The 22,485-nt window shown below is 51.5% G+C and overlaps 7 protein-coding genes and 2 non-coding genes across 9 annotated transcripts; 5 read left to right on the top strand and 4 right to left on the bottom strand.

The window, feature by feature from the left end:
* Positions 1-158: 158 nt before the first annotated feature.
* Positions 159-2,745, top strand: BO80DRAFT_493706 (sodium:solute symporter family protein; the record flags this gene model as incomplete). The annotated part of the gene is made up of 13 exons (XM_025723831.1): positions 159-266; positions 308-389; positions 420-495; positions 538-595; positions 639-740; positions 776-821; positions 863-962; positions 1,005-1,275; positions 1,318-1,368; positions 1,471-1,584; positions 1,630-1,948; positions 2,004-2,482; positions 2,533-2,745. 13 exons carry the CDS (start codon positions 159-161, stop codon positions 2,731-2,733), a joined length of 2,007 nt encoding a protein of 668 aa, XP_025575138.1. The 3' UTR covers positions 2,734-2,745.
* A 411-nt stretch (positions 2,746-3,156) lies between these two features.
* BO80DRAFT_434899 (uncharacterized protein) lies at positions 3,157-5,375 on the top strand (the record flags this gene model as incomplete). Its single annotated transcript, XM_025720891.1, has 3 exons — positions 3,157-3,166; positions 3,365-4,084; positions 4,735-5,375. The coding sequence occupies 3 exons, from the start codon at positions 3,157-3,159 to the stop codon at positions 5,373-5,375; spliced, it is 1,371 nt and encodes a 456-aa protein (XP_025575137.1).
* A 1,294-nt stretch (positions 5,376-6,669) lies between these two features.
* BO80DRAFT_434898 (uncharacterized protein) lies at positions 6,670-7,665 on the bottom strand (the record flags this gene model as incomplete). The annotated part of the gene is made up of 1 exon (XM_025720890.1): positions 6,670-7,665. One exon carries the CDS (start codon positions 7,663-7,665, stop codon positions 6,670-6,672), a length of 996 nt encoding a protein of 331 aa, XP_025575136.1.
* A 2,238-nt stretch (positions 7,666-9,903) lies between these two features.
* Positions 9,904-11,830, bottom strand: BO80DRAFT_88104 (pepsin-like aspartic protease). Its single transcript, XM_025724882.1, has 3 exons — positions 11,394-11,830; positions 11,038-11,341; positions 9,904-10,982 (listed from the first exon to the last, which is right to left on the bottom strand). The coding sequence occupies exons 1-3, from the start codon at positions 11,562-11,564 to the stop codon at positions 10,069-10,071; spliced, it is 1,389 nt and encodes a 462-aa protein (XP_025575135.1). The 5' UTR covers positions 11,565-11,830; the 3' UTR covers positions 9,904-10,068.
* A 3,022-nt stretch (positions 11,831-14,852) lies between these two features.
* BO80DRAFT_t156 lies at positions 14,853-14,964 on the bottom strand. The gene has a single exon. It is a non-coding gene; the product is annotated as a tRNA-Leu (tRNA).
* A 79-nt stretch (positions 14,965-15,043) lies between these two features.
* Positions 15,044-16,327, top strand: BO80DRAFT_434896 (uncharacterized protein; the record flags this gene model as incomplete). The annotated part of the gene is made up of 6 exons (XM_025720889.1): positions 15,044-15,096; positions 15,225-15,250; positions 15,373-15,473; positions 15,853-15,975; positions 16,073-16,124; positions 16,176-16,327. 6 exons carry the CDS (start codon positions 15,044-15,046, stop codon positions 16,325-16,327), a joined length of 507 nt encoding a protein of 168 aa, XP_025575134.1.
* A 1,618-nt stretch (positions 16,328-17,945) lies between these two features.
* Positions 17,946-18,388, bottom strand: BO80DRAFT_425216 (uncharacterized protein). Its single transcript, XM_025719465.1, has one exon. The coding sequence runs from the start codon at positions 18,371-18,373 to the stop codon at positions 18,212-18,214; it is 162 nt and encodes a 53-aa protein (XP_025575133.1). The 5' UTR covers positions 18,374-18,388; the 3' UTR covers positions 17,946-18,211.
* Positions 18,389-19,142: 754 nt separating this feature from the next.
* BO80DRAFT_88054 (uncharacterized protein) lies at positions 19,143-20,782 on the top strand. Its single transcript, XM_025724881.1, has 2 exons — positions 19,143-19,834; positions 19,892-20,782. Exons 1-2 carry the CDS (start codon positions 19,241-19,243, stop codon positions 20,555-20,557), a joined length of 1,260 nt encoding a protein of 419 aa, XP_025575132.1. The 5' UTR covers positions 19,143-19,240; the 3' UTR covers positions 20,558-20,782.
* Positions 20,783-21,585: 803 nt separating this feature from the next.
* Positions 21,586-21,697, top strand: BO80DRAFT_t167. Its single transcript has one exon. It is a non-coding gene; the product is annotated as a tRNA-Leu (tRNA).
* Positions 21,698-22,485: the final 788 nt, after the last annotated feature.

The raw sequence follows: 22,485 nt of genomic DNA, 5'->3' as shown, positions 1-22,485 counted from the left end.
CGCCAACCATCCGCGCTGTCACGCAATCCTAAACTTTCTTTTCACTTCATGCACTCTATCGGCCGACTGAGCTTATTTCTAGGTATTGATTGGACCAGAGCACCTCATATGCACTAGCTATCGTATCATCAGGGAACACGGGTGTTCATGCAGGATCGATGATCGGCAACAGCGTGGTCATGCTGGATGTAGATCTTAGGAATATATCTGTCGACGTCCACGTCGTCTGCTGCTACTTTATGGACATAAGCCTGTGCTCGAGAAGAGTACTAGTGTATCAAAATGCTTGAAATTCACGCCCGTGCAGCAGAGCGCGTCTGTGCAGCCCCCGCTGTCCCAGGCTGTCGGATATGTCATTGTCGTAGTGTTGGGGCTGGTCATTGCTTGTGGTATGTTCACTCGGTGGATAAGGGATCCAGCTAACCGAGCAGTGATGATGGTCATCACCAAGGTCCTAAAGAAGACGACTGGAGAAGATAACAAAAAAACTGAGATGTATGTCAGGTGTACCTCGATCTGCTCATACTAACCGTCCAGGTTCATGACTGCCAATCGCACGGTCCGGACAGGCTTGACTGCATCGGCTGTGATTTCGGTAGGACAACTTCATGTTTAGCTATGCCTCGCTGACAGCCTAGTCCTGGCTATGGACAACGGCCATGCTAGGAGCATCACTCGTCGGGTACAACTACGGAGTAGCTGGTCCATTCTGGTTCGCAGCGGGCTGCAGTCCCATGATTGTCTTTTTAGCGTTAGTATATCATGCAAAAGGAAGATCCCAGATGCGCACACGTCGCTCGAAGTGGTCCGGATTCAATACGGTATGTGCTCCCATCTCCAATGGATATGGCTGACAGTTTAGGCCGCGTCGCTCATGTGGTCTTGATGACCTTGTGTCTGATTAACAACATCTTTTCCTGCGCGAACATGCTCTTGGGCGCTGCAGCGGTTATCTCAGCCATGTAAGTGTTCCTTCAGTGTGGAAATCATCACTAACCATATAGAACCGGGATGCACATCATCGCCGCAACATTTTTACTGCCCGTTGGCGTGACAGTCTACACCTTTGTAGGTGGAATCAAAACGACTTTTCTCACAGACTACTTCCACACAGCCATCATCCTTATCATCGCATGCTACTTTTCCATCAAAGCGTTCACTGTGGAAGAGGTCGGCTCCATCGGCAAGCTATATGACCTTGTCCAAGCAGCTGCACAGCGTCATCCTGTCTCCGGCAATCAGGACGGGCCATACCTGACGATGACTTCGAAGGGGGTGCGTACATTGCCCTATCGCTTTCATTTCTAACATTACTAGGCGATTCTGTTCGGCATCCTCCACATTTGCTCCAACTTCGGCCTCGTGATTGTAAGCACCTCCTCCCCCTTCATCAGCACCACTAACAGTCCCAGATGGACACCAGCTACTTCATCAAAGCCTTCTCAGCCGCCCCCTCATCAGTAGTGCCAGGCTACACCATCGGCGGCATCGCCTACTTCGCCATCCCCCTGGGCCCTCGGCACCATCAAAAGCTCTCTCGCCCTCGGTCTCGAAAACACATCCTTCTTCCCAACCTATCCCCGCGTAGGTACCCTCCCAATCACATCACCCCACCACTAACAAGCACAGCGCATGACCTCCGTCGAAGTCAGCAACGGCCTCGTCCTCCCATATGCCGCCATGGCCATCGCAGGAAAAGGCGGCGCGGCAGCCGTCCTCCTCATCACTTTCATGGCCGTGACCTCCACCCTCTCCGCACAGGTCATCGCCGTCAGCTCGATCCTCAGCTTCGACGTATACCGTGAATACATCAACAAGGCCGCCTCAGACAGAGACATCATCCGAGCTAGTCACTTTGGTGTTATATTCTTCGCTGCCTTTTCCGCTGGCTTTAGCACAATGCTCCATTGCGTTGGTATTGATCTCGGGTGGACGTTGTATATGCTCGGTACTCCCTTCACACCTCTACCTCTCTTATGAAGAAAGTTTATTAACGTGTATAGGGGTCGTAACCTGCCCCGGCATCTTCCCCATGGCATTCACCATCCTCTGGCGTCGTCAAAACCAAGCAGCCGCCATCCTAGCCCCCATTCTCGGCATGGCCACAGGAATCGGCGTGTGGCTGGGCACTGCGCGACACTTCTACGGTACCGTATCTGTTAGCTCGACGGGGGAGATTCTCCCCTGTGTGTATGGGACTGTTGCGTCTGCTTTCTCGCCTATCGTGTATTCTGTTGTGATTACGTTGGTCAACCCGCAGCGGTACGACTGGGCGGAGTTCAGGAAGGAGAAACTAGGTCTGGATCGAGTGGATAGTGATGTGACGGTTGGTGAGGAGCAGGGGGCCATATCGTCATTTGATCCTCGGGAGCTAAAGAGATGGGGTCGTATTGCGGCGTTCTGGTCCATTGCAACGTTTCTGGGTCATTGGGTGTTGTGGCCGTTGCCGATGTATGGGTCGAAGTATGTTTTTGGGAAGGGGGTGAGTATATGTTCCGTTTATGTTGGGAGGAACCGTGCTAACGGGGTTAGTTCTTCTCTGCGTGGGTTGTTGTGGGTATCATCTGGTTGTGGATTGCCATGTTTGTGGCAATCTTTTATCCCATTCTTGATGGGGGAGTGCAGCAGATGGTGCAGGTAGGGAGGGCACTGCGTGGCGGGAAAGGTGGTTCATCGGCGCTGTCGATTACGGATGGTTCGGGTGATGTGTTGAAGGTGGAGGAGAAGCAGTAGTGGTGCTTTGTTAGGTTTATTATGACACTGATAGGTAATATAATTGATGAACTGGAGACGTTGAAAGTTTTCTTACTACATACACAATCAATCCACGATGAATCGACAAGGGATGGTATGCCTCTTGATGACTAACCCCAGAGTAAATGCACCAGTCCATTGGCTTATACATGAATGGCAAGCCAAGCCGACAACTAAAGCTCAGGCTGTTGCTGCAAGAGATAGTGGGGATCGCCAGGCACGCAGCCAGCTCCACCCGTCGGCTGGAATTCCTGGATGGAGAGCCATCGATCCGCTGTCTTTAGCTGGTGAAAACCTAAAATACTATATTAACCGGTTCTCCGCCGTCATGACTGCAAAGAGCGCAGTCAAACCCGTCACTCATTTGCTTGGCACAAGGGGTCACTCCCCGATTCATTCACCATGGCCATTCGTTCGCTCCTTTTGCTCTCTAGCATCCTATGATTTACCCAGCTAGCTGTCGCCGATACCTGCACGACAAGTGATGTGATCAAGGGCGGCTCCTCCGACTATGTCTCCTACTGGAGCATGAGCGCCGGCCCAACCCTAGAAACCTTTCCCGTCATCAGCACGGGGGGGACCTGATGGAGGCGCCTACCTGTGAGTACAGCTGCATCTCAGCAAGGCCAAACTAACTCACCCAGGGAAATATCAGACTGGAGATATGACTCCGTCCTCGTTCGGCAAAACATCCCTGCCCTGGTAGCAGACACTTACAAGTTGTCACTAGCTTGGTCCATCGCCACCAGTTCATCCACCACCTCGCAGTGTACACTAGAAGTCTCGGTGAACTCCCAGGGGCTCTCCGCGGCTAGTGCTGGGATCAGCCCCGGCGGACATGGGTCTTGGTCTACGTTGACGGGCACATATACAGCAGCTGCTTCGACGGGCGTCCCATTGGTCATCTCCATCAGCTGTTCCGAAGGGGGAGGCTGGGAAGGAAATCCAATCATTGGTTTGGCTGATATTTCGTTCACCAACGAGTGTGTTTCTGCGACTACTAGCTCTCTCGCAGCCACCTCCACGGGCAGCAGTGTTGCACTTTCAACCGACGCCCTCAGCACCGCTGCCACTGCGACCACAAGTATTGCTTCCGGGTCATCCTCGTCCAGCGCATCGTCCACGACCACATCTGGGTTGACCGTCTCAACTGGAACCGCCGAGACGAATGCAGATGGAACAACCACGGTGACTGCCGACAGCACAAGCGGAACGTCACTGGAGGCTTCCGAATCAGTGGATAGCTCAGATTCGGGGTCAGTGTCTGGAACCTGGTCGGTTTCGTCTGACACGGCGAGTACCGAGCGCAAGGGATCTGCCGCAGTGTCATGTACGTTGAGTGTCTACCAGGGTAGCAGTCTCCTGGATAGCAGCACCCTGACTGTGGGATCTACGGCTCCGTTTTCTGCATGCTTGGGCAGCCAGTCGGAAAGCTCGTCTGTCTCTGTCAAGGTTGTCTGTACTGGCCCTGGAGCTGTCATTGAAGTTTGGTTTTGCCGTGGATACCAGTGTTGCAGCCGTTGAACAATGCGCTGCTGCTGCTGCTGCTGCTGCTTCCAGCTCGCATGTTGCCGCTCAGAGCCCATCGGTAATTTCTTTTGTGCCTTCGTCTATTGCTGCATCTCATACTCTCCGTCCTCCTTCTACTAGCTCTGCAAGCCCAATTAGGGCTTCCAGTGCTAGCATCCATCGATCTTCCAGTTTAATCCGGCCAATCGAGACATCCCGGTCGAGCGTCAGGCCCGAACTCGATCTCTGGCCTTGGGTCCTCGTCTACTCTTATTCATACACCATCCGGGGCTCATACGACTAGTTCTCCTGGCACGGGTTATGGATCGCAATTCCCGACTTCTGTGGTGTCCCATACCGCCGTCCATACTGTCACGGCATGCCAGTCCTCGGTCAAGAACTGCCCGGCATCCGACAAAACCATATATCTGACCACTGAGACAATTGTGGACTATACTACGATTTTTCCAGTGACTGTCACCGAGACCAGCACTGCTGCTCCCGTCAGTATCTCTACTCATCTGGCCATTGGGGCATACACTACCACCGAGACGGCTGTTGCATATATTACCACCTCTCCTGTGGCTACAGGAATGGTTTCTGAGACCCAGTCGACCGGCGCTAGCCTGTCCGAGAACGAGATTCACGCCACAGCAACGAGATACGATACCACAACCCTAACTCCCTCTGCAGGCGAAGCATCCCACGAGACAATCTCCGTCTACACCAGCGTAGTCCCAGTGGAAACCACCATCACTCTTTCCTCTGTATCAAGTGGATCATCCGACAAGACAAAACCTATGCACACCACCCCATCCTCAGTGACCACAACTGTCCAAACTCCAGGCAGTACTAACAATTACCTCTCCACCCCCGCCTCCATTCCTTCCTCCCAGTCAGAATCCACCACCCCGGAAATCACCGGAAAACATCCCATCGCAGGCACCAAAGATTCCTCCATCAGCTTCAATTCCGAGAATCCCGAAGACATATTCCCTGCAGAGGTCATCTCCGCAGCAAGCACCCCTGTCGCAACCATCAAATCGACATCACTTATCCCGGTCAAATCGTCTGCCGTTTCTTCCCCACTCATTTCTCCCCTCCACAACTAGTCATACCGCGGCGCTTGGTACTTCCCCGGCTGCAGTATACACCGGCACCGCGTCATCTCTCACCATGATATCCAGTTTGAATTGGGTGGTTATGACTCTCCTGGGAGTCGTATTCCTGTATTAAAAACGGTAATTTATTATAATTATTATATGTTACCAGTCTATTATCTAATAAATACTTCGAAGAAGGAGTAAATTTAAAAATATAATAGGCTAAGAAGCTAGGTAGACTACATAAAATATAATAATTTATAAAGAAATTAAATTTATTAAAGAAAGAATTATCTAATCTATAGATACATTAGGTCTTCTTATAGACAACTCTTTCTAGAGAATTTTTTTATAATTTTAGTAAGCTTCTTTACTGCTCTAGAGATTTCTATCCTTTCTATAGATATTATCAGATTAAGGTCTAGGACTAGATGGGTTAGAACATAGATGTTCCAATTCCGGATGGCTGACAGGGCCTAGCCCTTTTCAGATTCGTTTATCATGTTACGCGGGACGGTTCCCAAGACTTTAGTCCGACTCTAATAGGAAGTGCAAAGTCTTGGAATAGTCTGGAGCGAATGAACCGTGCCAGCCTGGTAACTTGGTGTCTTCGTTTTGGTGATGTTGTGAGTGTATGTCTGGAGGCGGGTACTGAAGATCCCTGCTAAGGTGTCCGATATTAGAAAATTGGATGATGGGTGCTTTGTTATTGTTTATATATGGCTATATACCAGACCTCAGGTTGCTGCTGAGCTTGAACTGGATGATATTCTCTCAGAGTACTAATGGAAAGATTTGGATGGAAGATAGCCTTAGAATGCTTATTATTAGTTTATGTTAAGCACTAACCGTACAGTATTATTATAGGACACGGCCATCTCGCTAGTCCTGTATGAGGTGACTTTGAAGATATACTATAGTTTGATTTATAAAACAACACCTATAAAATGCCGGATATGGAGTGAAAAGATTGTCAGGTCAGATGGATGAGAAAAGTACTGGAGCTGGAGGCAGGGGCTTGCGGAGAATGACAGGCAAATAGAATCCCAGTGATTGAAGCTACAGGAAGCTAGGTCAATTTTAACATAATCAGTAAGCGAGCCGGCAATAACAACCCTCTATTGTATCTTGGAATACATTTCTCGAACAGTATCATAATTGTGATACTGATACTACTAATATATATCTTTGGATTTCACAGGGCTTCCTCCATCGGCCTATTAGCCTTCGTTCAAGCTTCGTGCAATTCTGAAAATATAATCACCTAAAATCGAACATCAAGTAATCCTGTATTTGAAAAAGACTACAACCCCTTATCACAACTGGCCGCCTCCACTCCAAAGCACCAATTCCAGTTCGTCTCCCAGTTAGTCCCGAACCCGTTGCTCTCAGCTTCCATGGCCCACTGCCCACTCAGATCCCCATCCACCCACTCGCTGAAGGAGAAGCCCGCGAAGGTAGAATAATTCACAAGGTTGAGGAAGACGTTCATCGCCGCCGAGCTGCTACTTGTGCCCGACATGGGGGAATCCAGAAACAATTCTACCTGCGTTTCCGTCATCACGGCGCCCTCGGAGTTGCACTGCAATTTGACGCCGCCACTGCCAACATGGGTGTAGTTCGGGTCAATGGCTCCGCGGCGTTGGAGCGATGCGCTGTTGTTCTCACTGCCGCTTCTGCTGCTACTAGGAACCAGATGCCCGATGTGGTAGTGAGTGCCGTTGGTGGCCACCAGGAGGGGCACGTAATTCTCGCGCGTGTCCTGATACACAAAGCTCAGGGGCATGCTAGAGTTGTGGAGGGCGCGGATGGCCGAATCCTCGCCCGCGCTGCTGCGCTTGCCCATGGTCTGGGGCAAGTGCGTGACATTGAGCGGAACACCTTCGAAGTGGACGTCGGAGATTGCGACATGGGACCCCATCTGGCTGAAGTAGTCATCGATGTACGCGACGTCGCCTCCGAACCCATCACGCTTGTTTGTCCAGTAGCCCACCTGCCGATAATTATTGTAGGCCATCCCGAAGAGAGCAGCAGCGGAGACAACAGACTTAGCACAGGTGAGAGAGTCCTCAGTACTGCCGCTTTCTCCGACGGGGATGCAGTTTTCGATCGTTTCGATCAGATGGATGGTACCAAACCCCGCGGACACAATAACACCGTTCCCAGGAGTGCCAAACTTGGTGGCTAGAACACTTGAAATGACTGAGGCTGCCACATTCCATGTATGCGGGATGTCCGCGGCGGACACCTCAGCCAATGCGGTGCATAGACTCAGTGTTCTGTAGTTGAGAAGTCTCATTTTGCGATCAGGAGAGGTTAAAAAGCAAATGTAATGAAGGACGACAACATGAACGAGAGTAGGGTCAAGAAGCCAAAAGACAAAGGGATTGTCCAATTTATAGTTGTTTTCTGGATAGGCTTATGTCCAGTCTCTTAGACCAGCTTTTTATTTCTCTAAGCGAGACACAATAAGTCACTACTGAACATAGATGTCGAAGCAATTAGAGGCAAAGGCAGACAAGAAGATCCGTTCGATAGGACATATCTCAAAGGCATGGAGACTCTGCGTCTCTACTATTCTATACTACTGTGGATCCTCGTTATAACGGACCTCGCTACAACGAATTCCTTGACAGAACGAATTTTATAAGCGGGCTTTTTCGGCCATTGTCATACAAAAGTCCCCCTATATAACTAATTCCTCTATATAACGAACGAAACTGGCGTTCCCAATTAGTTCGTTATAGCGAGGATCTACAGTATCTACAAAGCGAGTACAGCAGTGGAGTGTGTCTGCCTTTACCGGAACCAAGCCGCATCGACCCGCTATACCCAAGCCTCCACAAGTGGATCATATCCACAGCTAAAAAATCAATCTGCTCTCAACTGAGGCAAATAGATGCTGATTTGCTAGGTTTCTGTTTAACTACACTAAATCGGACCGCAGCCTTATGAATGGATGCCGATTTGCTAGGTTTCTGTTTGACCTTGCTAAGTTAGGACCCCAGCCTTAAAATGGATGCCTTTAGGGGATTGTTCTATTGTTCAGTGAAAAAGCCTCTCTTCCTCCTCCGAGAATACTTTGTACTATACTTTTTTATACCAACCCCCTTTCTTCCCTTCCGACATACACTCCAGCACTAGCTACCACCAAAAAGTCCCAAACCAAATGGTGACCTTCATATTGCCGACCGAACTCCCATCGCCCGCCGAGATTGAGGTATTTTTCTCTTATCTTGCACTGTCACCGACATGGGCCCCCTTTTGGTATAGCCTGTACGAGGGGGTAGGCAGCTGTGTGTTGTTGTGGATCCAGGTCTACTGCTTCGGCCGATGCACTGAAATCACTTTGGAGCTCGCCGCATTCATCACCATGCACCTTGCCACGATCCTGATTGTCTCGTGGTTCGCCTGTTACCGTGACGGATGGACCGACACGGCAGTAACCCGATGCCTGGGAATGGTTCCCGTGCTATGTCTGGATCTGATCACGGTGTATATACTCTACTGGCGACCGCGCAGGAGATTAGGGTATGTATTTTGCTTCTTCAGCTTTCCCTATGTGTGCTGTGAACTTAGTGGACTAACCTTGATTCAGTTTAAGGGGATGAAAATCTAGATGAGAGAAGGTGTCGATAGAATCCTACTTCCAATCAGCGGTCACATTCTTTGCCTGGTCTACACTCATGGTCCGCAAGGCACGAACAGATTCCAGCTCGGTATCTGCCCCAAGTAGCATATCGCCCGCGTGTTTCAGTTGGGAGATATTGCATTTCAATCATATGGGGGCGGGGTAAGACGACACCATATATAAGAAGCTGTGAGGTCGAATAAGGTCTTACCACCATCGAATCGAGGATAGGCCTGCGGGTTGGAGGGAAGAGCTGAAGTAGGGCTAGTATGTATTTACGCACAAACTGGCAGAATAAGCCTTACATAGCCCCATGCTTCCTTCAGGCTGAGCTCTCTAAAGCTAACTTAGTACTAACATATATATATCATCTTTTCTTCTCTTCTAGCAAAACATTCCAGTAATGGAACTACTGGGTTGGTTTGTTATGCTGGGTTCTTTCATATCGCGTATTGGATTCTTTTCTTTTTCTGTTTGTTTTATTATAATAATGTGTCCGAGTTCTTTGGAATATTGACCTGTAGTCTGGACGCATGTTTCTTTCATTCTTTATCTAGATAAAATAGGTATACTGTGTAGATAAGTATAAAGAAACTTTCTGATTAACTGTATTTTATTGGATAGTGATGGTTCAGCAAATGGTAGTAAATGCAGAGCGCACGTCATCATCTGCACTGCTGACGTTTCCAACAATGACCAGGCGGGAGGGTGACGACTGACGACTGAGTACAGAGTAACAAGGTTGGAGGTCCATGCTTTGATTCTGGCGAAGAGCGGTGTAATCCATTGGTGGCTGGTGCAGACGCCGGGAATGAGAAATCCGGGTGGAGTGGATTATCAGATTCTTTTTATGGTGCTGCCTACCCTACTGCATAATGCAACTGCAACTGCATGCTGAAGATTACGTGGAGGTCAAAGGGATCGGTCAAGGTATTGGTCGTAGAATTAGTTATCATCAAGAATATGCCATCATGCCTCCATGCCATGCATCAAACCATCCGTCTATTCAAAAAAAAACAGGGATATCAAGGCGAAATATCTTCAAGAAGCAACGCAATCACATCAATCTATTTACAGGGTGAGGAAGAGGCTAGCCATGAGGAGACCCCCGACCAATGAGGTGATGTCGCTGCGCGACATCGTGGCCAGACTCTTCTTGTCGTCGGTGGAGCTCGTGCCCGAGGCAGAGGAGGAGCCGGTCTTCGACCCGCTCGACGACTGCGCAACGCCCGTGGCGTTGGGCACGGCGTTGGATCCCGTGCCGATCTCCAGGACGTGGTCGGTGCCTGGGTCGAAGTTGGCCTGGGCGATGGAGATCTCGTTGTTGCCGAGATCGTAGACCACGTAGGCGCTGCGGAGGAAGGTGTCGCCGAGGAGGGCCTCATCGTCGATGATGGACAGGCCAAAGGTGCAGATGTTGGAGACGCCTTCGTCTTCGATGACCATCTCGCTGATATCGACGGTGATGTTGAATTCAGAGGCGAATTCGAAGTAGAAGGTGAAATCTTCGTTCTTGACGCTGCAGTCGACCAGGGCGTAGCCATAGTCGCTGGAGTATTCGGCGCCCACGGCGGTGAAGATGCTCTCGGCAGCAGCGGAGGGGATGTAGGCCAGGGCGGTGCCGCTGTCGAGGACGGCCGCGATGGGGAATTGCTGGACCGTGTTGTTGACGGAGACGGCCTTGCCGCTCTGTTCCAGGTGCACGGCGGTCAGGTTGACGGCGAACTCGGCGTACACCTCATCGCCGTACCCGTCGCTCTCGGGGATGATGGGGAGAGTTTTCAGGCTGCCGTAGTATTTGGCTGTGTTGACACCGCCGAAGAGGATGGTTCCTTCACCCGAGTCCAGATCGTCCAGCCATAGACTGTAGGCCGGCCAGTTGATGATGCCTTGGTCCACGAGGGCTTCGGGGAAGTTGGTGTAGGAGCCGTAGCCGGTGGCCTCGCTGGCTTCGTCGGCAGCGTATCCGATACCAAAGACGCCCTCTACACGATAATTAGATGGGAGTTAAAGACGGGGATGCAGAAGACTTACCGTTGCTGTCGCTGTCGTAGGCGACGGCAAAGGTGAAATCCGTCAAGGTCACGTTGGCGAACTGGAGGGTATCATTGACGTAGTCGCCCGAGGCTTCGCTGTTGTCGACGTATTGGATTTCAAAATCGTCGTTCACGTAGACATAGGTGGAGGAGTCGCTCGAGTTGTAGGTGCCATAGTCGGTACAGGGGCAGGCGCTCGAGTTGCCGGCGTTAACCCAGAGGTCGCTGCTACCGGTGTCCAGAGTGACGCTGACTTTTTGTCCGGGGGTACCGAGGGTCAGATTCATGGTGTAGCCAAGATTGGCCGCCTAGAGTTGGTCATTAGCGATCGTCCGGATGTCAAACTTGGGTGCCGCATACCAAGTTGACCAGCTCGGCCGAGGCCATCGATCGCTTCCGTCGCGGACGGTCGGCGATCTGACGACGTTCAAAGTTGAGGGCGAGAGTCGCGGGTTCATCGCGCTGGTGGAGAGAGGCCGCATAGGCCGACTGGGTGGCCCAAGCCAACGATAAGAGGGTGGTGGACTTCATGGTGGTGGATATGATGTTTCCCGCGCAGCTGGGGGGGAAATGATGGGGGCAGGCTGACGGATCAAATATAAATAGTGGCCCCCCGGGGGGGGGGCGCAGGAGGGGCACGAGTTCGGAGATTCTCAGCCTTGCTACGGAGTATGGCTTAACCTGTTCCTAGCTCCTACGTCGTCGTAGACCCTGGGCTGTGAAGAGGCTCTGCCTGGCCACGACGACGAATCTGAAAGGGGGAAACCAGACGAGTGGGTCGAGGGCAGGCAACCATCATCCAGGATCCATCATCCATCATCCATCCACCATCAATCCGACCGAGGGCTCCATCGCGCCACCCGAGCACCACCGAGTGGGCGAACACCGTTGGTCCGACGGCATCACCGGAAATGAACCCTTGGCGAGCAGTGACTCACCTATGACGCCGTTATTGAGGGTGATACCTGGATTTTTCTGCTATTCAGTTAGTTCTCAATAGCGCTCACAAAAGGGCGCAAAGTGTGCTGCGGACTGCTGACCGTCGACCGGGGATTGGGACGCGTATGCTCGGTTCCAGGCGGAGCTGCCGACCCAAGTGGATGCCAGAGGATGCGACGCCAGCGCTAACCGACGGAGCAGCCAATGAACGACCCGTCACCAGCTGTCGCCCCGAGCTAGTTATTCAGCGGCGCGGCTTTGGCGCTGACGGTCCCCAGCCTGGCTTAGCCCATGGCCTGGGGAGTTCGTCGGATCCTCACCCTAGTAGTTTAACAAGCCTGGGATCAATTTTGATCCTAGGGACGGTGCTGCTGGAATAGCACCGGAGGCCCTTGGCAAGACCCTGTTGGACCCTTTTCGAACCAGTCATCCACTTCGAGTTCGTATAGGCTGGGACTAGCCCTAGTGCATCGCCGTTATCGACCGGAAGTCCCTGCGCCTCAAAAGGGGTAAGACTTGGCAGATTTAATTGCTCCGGACCATCAATATGTTGATATGACAGACCTCATTAGGCTAATGAAAGATAACAGAAATTGCCCTGCATGCATGCACCAGTCAGCAGAGATCACAGCAGCAACTACAAGCCAAGGTGGAAGCCCCTGTCAGCTTCACTCGCACATTCCGTCGTACTCCTGTTCCACTCCGCATCCGAAACATAATGCCCCCAAACTCGTATCACTGTTCCCCAGCTCCCTTGGCAATCTTAACCCATTCATATCACCTGCTATTTGCTACAACCCCAACTTCCTGATAATCTCATTAAAACAAATCTCCCACTTTTCGCCGGGTAAGCGTGCCGCCGGCGACTGGGTCTCGGCGTGGGTTCCGGTGCCGGCTCGGCTTCCGAGTCGGTCCAGGGCGACAACGAGAGCGAAAGCGAGGGTTTGTGCTCCGCTTCAAACTCAAGCTCCAGCTGCAGCGGGGGTAAGTTGAGGCCATGTCTCAGTCTCTCCGCTAGTGTGGTAATAGAAAGAGGGGCCTACATTAAGGGCCTGCGCCGCTTTCAGTCGTTCTTTTGGCGTGGTTGAGACGGGTTCTCAATTATCAGTTCGACATCGAGTTGGATATCTTTTCGCGGTGGCTTATTGCGCCGGCTCGTGGGCTAGTCATTGTCGGCAAATTGAGCTCTTGTGGGCGTGTTCAATCTTCTTGCGCTGAGTGGCCTGTTGGGGGACTAGATGTGACCACCTGGACATCGACGGGACTTGACTGATGTACGGAACTTACTACCCTCCGTGGTGCCGTGGAAATTAACTGATACCAAGATCTGGTGGGAAAAAAAGAATGACTGAATGAGATAACTGCCACGTGACAGTATGAACGAAGCTGGTGGTAATTATGCTCTATGGGAAGACCCTGGATTGAGGAAGGAGTGTATTTGCAACCTGTCAAGCCCGAGCTGTATGGTTCTACGATTTATGCGCAGCTGTCTACTTGGTAGGAAAGAGAAACTAACTCGTCGCTCGTGCAGTCTGTCCCTTGCTGCCACCAGGACTGTATCGCCACGTCGCAGCTACCAGACGCCCGTAGCTTCGTCTAGACTCCTGTACTAAACAGCTCTAGAAGTAAGCTTAATACGTGAATACTCCAGAGCTCAAATTCTTGATTTTCTCCCGTCCGTAGGGGCAGGAATCAAGCAAACTAGCAGCAGACTGACCATCTGATGATAAGCCAATGTAGGTGTCAACCTTTGCATTCTGCCTTCAGGACAGTACTGCTTACTATTGACAAGTACTGCAAACTTGCTCTCAAGTTGTATTGCAATCTCTCGAAACTCGCGTGCCAGTCCGATTGAAAATCAGTCGGGCATGATAATGATACGCATGTAGGTCCCGGACTAAACGCAAACCAACTAAGCCAGAAAACAAGCATCCGGTGCCTACCTAGCCTTACATGATGCGCATAGAACCCAGAAAGTGTCACGGCTTATTTTTCGGTTCAAGCCATCGCGGATACACGGAAGAACTGTGAGGCGGTCATGCATACAGCTCTACGATTATCCATGTTACCACATCTGCGGCTGTGGTTTGGAATAGGTCTGCAGAACACATGGCTCTATTAAACTGTTCCTATCCTGTTTTACCTCGCCCTTTAAATTCCGATGTTGACTGAGACTAACTACCAGTGAATGTATCGCGCAAGTCCACTTGGTCCATAGTTGCAGTATAGTCTTAATACTGCTATAGATGGTGTCTTGAGATCACGAACAAGTACAGCTGGAGAATATGTAGTATGAGTGCATATCTGCATCAAGAACCTAATCCTCCAGGATTCCGACTCCACACTGGACTGGGTAGATTTCCTGAAGAGACAGCTCGATTCGCAGATGGTTCCCCGTTGCAATCAGTTATCCTGCGACGAGTTACAGGGGAAAGTTATATCAAGCTACATGACACCCATCTCACATTACCAAAAGGCATTATGATATGTCAGGGCGCGGGACTTTCGCTTTCTTCTTTGGGATGGCCCAGGTGATGGATCATTGGGAGGGTAGGGTATCAAAACAGTGGAATCTATGTTTCACTTCAGCATATAGGAAACACTTGGCTGGGAACATTCCGAGAATAGTAACATGTTTCATTGTCTCTAAGACTCTACTGTTCTAGATCCTATGCTTGGCGCAGGGGATGTTTTATTCCCAGAAGGAATTTACAGACTTAACCTATGGAATTCAAAGAAAATATAGAAGAGATTCACGCTCTGCAGACTTGACTACACTGCTAATGAAGAAACGCGAGGTATTAGCTAAGACAACGAAAAAAATTAACCCTCTCATGACAGCCATCCCCACCTCTGAGACCGCCAAAAAACAAAAATATATGACAAGAGTGGGATTCGAACCCACGCCCCTTTCGAGACTAGGAATATTCCGAAGAACATGTTAGATCAGGTAACCTGACCCTAGCGCCTTAGACCGCTCGGCCATCTTGCCCGGTTGTTGAAGTGGCCAGACACTTTTAACTACACACTCACGTTTAACTTGATCATCATGTTCAATATAGGGTAGTGAGATGTCTTGGGCGAGAGCCAAACTGTCGCACTGGGTTGATGACCCTATGTCTAGGTATGTGGCTTGGCCGACTGAGTAGATCTCGGGCGTGAGAGATAATTTAAGATTTGATAGCAGTAAGGTGCCGTGATTCGTTGATGGCTGGTTTGAGGAGAATTTACTGTTCGGATATATAATATCAGTCCACTGGTGGCTTTTGTCTGTTTATGTATGTGGGTTGGCTGGTTGGGAATTGATTTGATCATTCAGTGTGAATGTAAGAATTAAACTATGAATTCGAGACTGCCGGCATTTGTCTACGGGAATAATTTCGCTAATGTGGCCATGTAGCATCAACGGACACGAGCCGGGCATGGGTCAACAATTTCGCCCTGGTTCTCCCACGATATTCCCAACTCTACTACCCACTGCATGCATCCTCGAACTACGAGGTCAGTTGATTTCATTACAGCACTTTCTGAGAAAAGAAAAGGGGCACCGGAGCAGTCTGCTGCGAAGTTCGAGGATCTCGACATGTCTGCCAAACTTAGTGCATCGGTCATCACCTGGGCTGATTCCACGGCGCAGAGGAACCACAGATTATGTAGAGCATGTTCCGGGCCATTTGACACCGTTGCATATGTGGTATCCTGGAGAAGAGATCTGTCCCAATATATTAGCACCACATGGGGAATTTAGTCAGTGTCAGCCCTTTCCGGGCGCAGGTGCACAACTCCCAGTAACGCCTCTGCGAAGTGCACGCGAGACAGCAGCAGACAACCCAGTACCGCTAGCAGTATCAAAAGCATCCTGTAGCGCATATGCGACCAGCCAGAAGATCGTGACGAGTTTCAAGCCGCGATTGCCAAAGACACGGTGGATGCCGCGCGTGGACAGGCGAAAAGCCTCGAGAGCAAGATCACACAGTCGAATATGGTAGAAGAAAATGAGATCGTATGCAAACCAACGGCTGCTGGAGAATATTGGAACCTGCACAAGGGATCAAGAGTTCCGATATACCAGCTGGTATCCGAACTGCCACCTTAATCAGTACCCTGTCCAGGCCTGTGCGATCAACGTCCAGAAGGGCCATCGAGAAGAAGGTAAGCTAGGCAGCAGTAGCAGTCATAGGGACTGTGCTTGGATGTTCGTAGGAACTGCACTGGAGCACCCTAGAACAGATGCGATCGTAGGAAAATCACTGGCCATAAGCACCGACCGAGAGTTCATCTGGATAAGTCAGTTCGCCATGCCCGCTTACCTGGGAAGTAGGAATTTTTGGAATTTTCTTCCCTCATTCTTCTAGACTCGGGAGCCACGAGATTGATTGTCCATAAAGAAAGGGTCCACAGCGATGCTAGTCCGATGATTTGTACCACCACGTCGCGGCTCGGACTGCCCCGTCTATAAGTTGTATCGGAAGAGTGTACCAACCGCATCAGCGATGATTTGGCAGACTGCCGCTCAATTGCAGGTCACTAGTCGATTTTGCGCGATACGATAAAACAGGAAGTCCTGGTTTGCGCCCGGGAGGAGAACCCGATATTCTCTGGAATAGCCGCAACATGACGAGGGATGTGGTGAGATCCACGGCCAAGTAGTGAAACGCGAACCGCGAGTGCTGGGTATAAAACAAAACATCTTGCGTCTCCAGAGGTGAAATGCGTTCCCCTCACATCGGGAGGTTGGGCTGTATGGATACCGAAGAAACAGGGAAGACCAGGCCAAAGCTAGCTGGGGGAATTTGGCCTTTTCGTCGCTCCGCAACTCCTTTCCGGGGGAGCCAACAGCCACTCGGTCGCAGGTCACAGTTGACGATTCGATCAATCCCCTGGATCGCTATCTCGGCGCCAAGGAAAGATGTCTTGGAGCTCGCCTGTTATTGCCCACGTGAAAGAGATGTGCACCTTCCTGTTTGGACTGGCGCCGACGCGTCATCCGTCCATTGTGCCTGGTCATCTCTCTGCTCATCTATTCCAGGAACAAAGAAACAAAGAAGTGTCAACCAGACCAATCCTCTTTGGTAATGAGCGCAACGGTCGCCAATCTATCCCAGACAATGGCCCAACAGCCTGCGAGGCTCGTGCGCGACGGGGTACCAGGGTAAACATCCGTGGTGTCCGGACCTGTGCGAGCAGACCAACCACCACATCATCACTAGGAGCGATACCCCTGAGAATGGCTCTTGGCAATGTCACCAGTGTGATCTGCTCAGGACAGGAACTGATGTCGTGTGAGGTCCGTGTTGCCCTGATCAAGGAGTTAGGAGTTAAGCAGCCGTCTTGGACATCATCCATGGTCCAAGAAGCAATCCCAGGCATATGATAGGATCCCCTGGGGATCCCGAGGCCACGGTAAAAGAGCCGATCAGTGGGCCATGCCCGAACAGGAGCGCACCCCGAAGCCACCAGCCATAGTCTCCCCAGTCTCACGGCTTGATCCAAACAATCGCATTAAACCCCAATGCCATTGAATCTAATGAGGTTACACCGCATTAGTTGTTTATGCTTTTGCCAGCCCGTGTCCTGCCTCGCCTCGAGTGCATTGGGAACTCCAGACGAGAGCTTAAATCGTTGCGCCCACGTGCTGGGGTGCACTGGGACTAAGAGGCACTGACTCGGATACCCCATCGGACTCGACTCGACACAGGGATGGGCAATTTGCCAAGTGGGATCCATCCAGGCTGCAGCCAAACCCGACCGTTCATTTGTTGGTCTGCGCAGGTGGCTATCGGGCGACCTGGCCATGTTCGTGGGACGAAGTGGATGTCACCGCGTGGTTTTCTTTTCCACCCCCAATCCATAGGGCTGAGAACGCTGTCAAGGCGACCATTTCCGGGGGCAGAGGGCATACGAGAACCGCAAAAAGGATCATCATGCTCTGCCATCCTACGGCATACGGAAGTCCTCCGTCGCCCGGCCCGACCAATCCGTAACCATGGATCCAGGGCCGTGTCTGACTGTGTCACTTCCTCCTGGAGATCCGGCTCCACCTCCTTAGATTAATTCCTCGAATGGGAAACCGTGCTTCGAACCTTTGGAAGCTTCTTTATCCTCCCGCGCTCTCACCCCAATTCCCCCCTTTCGGTTGGCTCGCCAGCCGGACTCCGCCTCGTGGGCCGACCATTCCACAGCGTCCAGATAGTGCAGTCGATAACAATCACCCAACCCTGATCTTTGAAGGGGGTCGATCAACGGTGAGAAACTGGAGCCATGTAGCAGCCAAGATCGTTGGTGCCTACAATAGTGCCCCTGGCACTAGGACGGAGAATTTTCATGCGATGGGGATTGCCACCACCACCACCAGCCAGCACCACAGGCAGAATTTTCTCGACGCCAAATACGACGATCATTCTCCACAACACGAGACACCAAAGGTTCCAATGTGAAAGAAAAGCTGGGAAAGGAGCCCGGGAAAATCCGACGCCATGGACTATGAAACCCGGAACCACCTCCTGACTCGCCAGCCGGCTTCCCACTGGCGCTGGCAGCTCGAGTGGGTCGTCTGAGAGCGGGGATTCCTCCATCAGGGCTTCCACTTGATGCTCCCACACTGGGGAGATAGTAGGTAACAAGAACCCACGAATTCGAGGACACTGGAGTGTGCAGAAGCACCTGTGCTGTGTCCCGATCCTAGCGAACCCAGATGCTCCGATCAAGAGCTCGTAGCTTCCACTATGACAATGTTGTATCCCGCACGATGATCTGACCGCCGCCAGGAATACCACCACGGAATGCCCGCACGAATGAAGGCCAACACAAGCTTCAGTGGCGTTTCTAGGGTTCACTTGCTAGCGACTAAATCCTCCGTTGGTTGCCTTGGAAGTTGGAACCGCGCCGGCCTCAGGGGACTATTGCACTTATAAAGCTTGGTGTCGACTAGGGTGCCTGGGATTTGCCTGGGATTTGCCTCCAACTCCACGAGTGGAGATGCGCCCCGACTCGTCGCGGATGATGATAACTCTTTTCGGCACCTGGCCGAACCCGTCCCGGTAATTGCAGTGAATCGAGCCGTCGCGCGCATCCCCCTCGATCGACAGATGACACGACGGGCCTAATTCGACCTAGACGAGAGGAGGGCTTGCAGGCCCCCCGTGCCCCCCCTCCCCGTGCCACCAACCCCAGGGGTCGGGGTGGACGGCGGTGGTGATTGCTTATATAGGTCAATTGCCGTCGGGAAAAAGGATGTCTGAAACATACCCTCGGCCATCCTCCCCAGCATGCTGTCCCTGGCGATCCAGTCGTTGCTCTTCGAGGCCGACCTGCATCCGGCCAGCCCGGCCCTGCAGCGGCGGTCGTCCGCGGATAGCGAGGGCCAGGCTGTGATGAGCCCACTGCCCGACCTGCAGACCAAGGGCTTGATCGTGATCAGTGCCCTGGCCACCCTCTCGCTCATCTGTACCTTTTCTCTGCTGGCCTTTTTTACCTACCGCTTCATTTTCTGGAAAAAATACTACAAGCGCTACATCGGCTACAACCAATATGTCGTGCTCATGTTCAACCTCGTTCTGGCCGACTTCATCCAGAGTCTCGGCTTTATCATCAGTCTGCGATGGATCGCCACCAACTCGGTGACCGCGTCCGATCCGGCGTGCTTCCTGCAGGGCATCTGGCTACAGATTGGCGACCCCATGAGTGGCTTGTTTGTGTTGGCGATCGCGGCGCACACCTTCATCCACGTGAGCTTGGGCCATCAGATTGAACACCGCGTCTTCGTCGCCATCGTCATCGGGCTGTGGACGTTTGGGGTGATCACCACCATTATCCCCATCGCCGCGCACGGACGGTACGTCTGGTATCCCGCCGTGGCCTGGGTAAGTCTTTCGCGCCGGTGCCTCCCCCCGCTAATCGCTAAACCTTGTTCCTCATAGTGCTGGATGACGCCCAAGTACGAGTCCATGCGACTGTGGACCCACTATTTCTGGATCTTCGCCTCGGAGTTCTTTACCGTCGTCCTCTATGCCATCATGCTCGTGCAGCTGCGGAAGAGGATCGCCGAATCGTCCATCCTGGGCGAGCACAACTCGGACAGTCTGCGCCGTCTGAAGCGCGTCATTTTCCATATGGGATTGTACCCCTTGGTATATATCTCCCTGACCTTGCCACTGGCCGCCGGGCGCATGGCGTCCGCCAGCGGACACTCCCCGAGCGTGTTGTATTTCTGCGTGTCGGGCAGTTTGATGACGTTGTGCGGCTTCTGCGATTCCCTCATGTACACCCTCAGCCGACGAAGCGTGGTGCTGGAGCCGGAAGCCCGGATCAACGGCAGCAGCAACAAGCTCTCCAGCCGACGCAATAAATCCTCGGTGGCGCACCAGTATGGCGCCAGTGTCGATGGCAACGGACCGACCAACACCACGATTGCGCGCGGTCGGAGCGACTCGACTGAGGAGATGATCGGCAAAGATGGGCTGGAGTTGACCCCGATGGGGGTGGTGTTGCAACACACGACGATCGAGGTCACGCATGAGGCAGCCTATGACTCGGCCTCAAGCAACCTGAGTGCCCCCCGGGACCGAAATAGCATGTACCATTAGTGCGTGGGGCGTGCCAGTCAGCTGGTTGAAACAGATTGGCGTCTGGCAGCTTGTGCGACCGATTTCACTGGCCAACGATAGTGATTGGCCACATAATCTCATTACACCCTGGACAGTTGACAAACCGTCATTCTTCGCATCCGCCGACTATCCACACAGATGGAAGCATCAGTGGCAGCAAGACAAGCTTGTGACTGCGACGGGTCTTATTCAGCGGCATGGACACTGCTCGAACCGCTAAGCCGGCAGAGCAACCGGGTACGAGCTGACTGCAATGCCCCTTAGCAGTGGGCTTAGCACTCCCTTTAGTGCTGCCCGGAACGTCCACTAGCAATATCAGATGGGCTGTGCTCCATTCATAGCCCCTGCAGCATGTTCTAGCCCCTGCTACAGGCCAGAAGAGCGTGAGAAGCGCTATGCTGACACAGGAGATCCAATAGCCGCGCCCGGCTACTCAGTATGATGGGACAGTCCCATCCACTCTTTATTCACTGTATATATTTCCCTAACTACATTAATGAACAATGCATGAAATAAACTCAGTCCACCAAACCTTAATCGAAACCCATAGTTAGGAACTATCCTTAATGAGTCATCTCCCCACATGGCCAAAGTTATCGACCCTCTCCCCGATCCTCCCCACTCTCCTGCAGCCCAATGCTTAGCAAGATACTATTCCATAGTACAGCCAAGTAAACACCTCATAAACTTTCCGCCGCTTCCACTCCGAAGGGCATCCTGCTTTTCATCCATTAACAGCCTCTCGACGCTTTCACCACGCCACCCCTTCCAATCTAACACCCCTCTTTCCACCCGCAGACATATATGTATAGGAATTGCCGATAAGAGCTATGTCTGTCCAATTCGAATAACCACGACATATCCAGAGAAAAAGGTTACGATCTAAAACTAACATCAGTCAGACTAAGATATAAAGCAAATCCAACACAAGCCAGGAACAACTTACAAGACATAGATTAGAAGAATTAGAAGATATTCTGGTAATTGATAAATTAAATATATATCAAGGCAAGATGGCCGAGCGGTCTAAGGCGCTAGGGTCAGGTTACCTGATCTAACATGTTCTTCGGAATATTCCTAGTCTCGAAAGGGGCGTGGGTTCGAATCCCACTCTTGTCATTTTTTATATCTCCTATATGTTTCTTCTTTTTTTGCCTTCCATTTTTTCCCTTCAGCTGGGGGAAAATTGTAGGTGGGCATGCAGAAAAAAACCGTAGGCTTTGGTTAGGGACAGAACTGGCATTGGGAGGCAGGTTAAATAAGTCGCGCAGGAGGAAGGGGTGATTATCGTTCCAGATGCGTCTCTTTCATACCAAGCGCTGTATTTTGAGAAGTAAATGGGAAAGTAACTGGGCCCAGAAATAACCATTAAGGTAACTATGGATTGCATGTTCATGATGTAGGTAACATTCTGCATGATGTGAAGACATTGTCTGTCCCTGCGTCATGGATCTTGACTCCAGTATTTGTATCCGAGAGATGCGCGGATCTGAGTCCACATCACTTCACAGCTCCCACCCTACCTCGTCCGTGGAAGGTATTCATCCTAGGTGAATGGTGATGATCCTACTGATGATGATTGAGTAATCCGACACCGTAGACACTCTACCGTATTCATCGTCAAGGCGACCGACTGCCAGTCAATCCCATGAAGACATGAATGAATACCGTTCCATATTCCAAGAATCACACCCCCCCAATATAGATACTGTCAAGAACTACGTAGGACAAAAGGAATATATCCCTTCTTAGCCCCGGGCGTAGAAGGTAAAAATATGGCATGTCTCAACAGATACTCTACTCATCCTGGCAGTAGATAATTGGAGACAGATATCTTGAGCACAACGTAAATGTCGTCGATGGCATGGACCTGATAATACTATCATCCCTCTCGCGACTAGCGGAGA

Source organism: Aspergillus ibericus (assembly GCF_003184845.1).
Source record: "Aspergillus ibericus CBS 121593 unplaced genomic scaffold BO80scaffold_20, whole genome shotgun sequence".
Lineage (NCBI taxonomy): Eukaryota > Fungi > Ascomycota > Eurotiomycetes > Eurotiales > Aspergillaceae > Aspergillus > Aspergillus ibericus.
Note: the sequence above shows the minus strand (reverse complement) of the source record. Positions and strands in the feature narration are given on the sequence as shown.

What these genes read in the sequence shown, in the direction of transcription:
- BO80DRAFT_88104 (XM_025724882.1), bottom strand. Translation starts at nt 11,564, where the DNA reads ATGAAGTCCACCACCCTCTTATCGTTGGCTTGGGCCACCCAGTCGGCC. An exon ending in CGGCCGAGCTGGTCAACTTG is followed by an intron (nt 11,342 to 11,393) that starts GTATGCGGCACC and finishes GACCAACTCTAG; the next exon opens with GCGGCCAATCTTGGCTACAC. An exon ending in CGTCGCCTACGACAGCGACA is followed by an intron (nt 10,983 to 11,037) that starts GCAACGGTAAGT and finishes ATTATCGTGTAG; the next exon opens with AGGGCGTCTTTGGTATCGGA.
- BO80DRAFT_425216 (XM_025719465.1), bottom strand. Translation starts at nt 18,373, where the DNA reads ATGATCGTCGTATTTGGCGTCGAGAAAATTCTGCCTGTGGTGCTGGCT.
- BO80DRAFT_88054 (XM_025724881.1), top strand. Translation starts at nt 19,241, where the DNA reads ATGCTGTCCCTGGCGATCCAGTCGTTGCTCTTCGAGGCCGACCTGCAT. An exon ending in GGTATCCCGCCGTGGCCTGG is followed by an intron (nt 19,835 to 19,891) that starts GTAAGTCTTTCG and finishes TGTTCCTCATAG; the next exon opens with TGCTGGATGACGCCCAAGTA.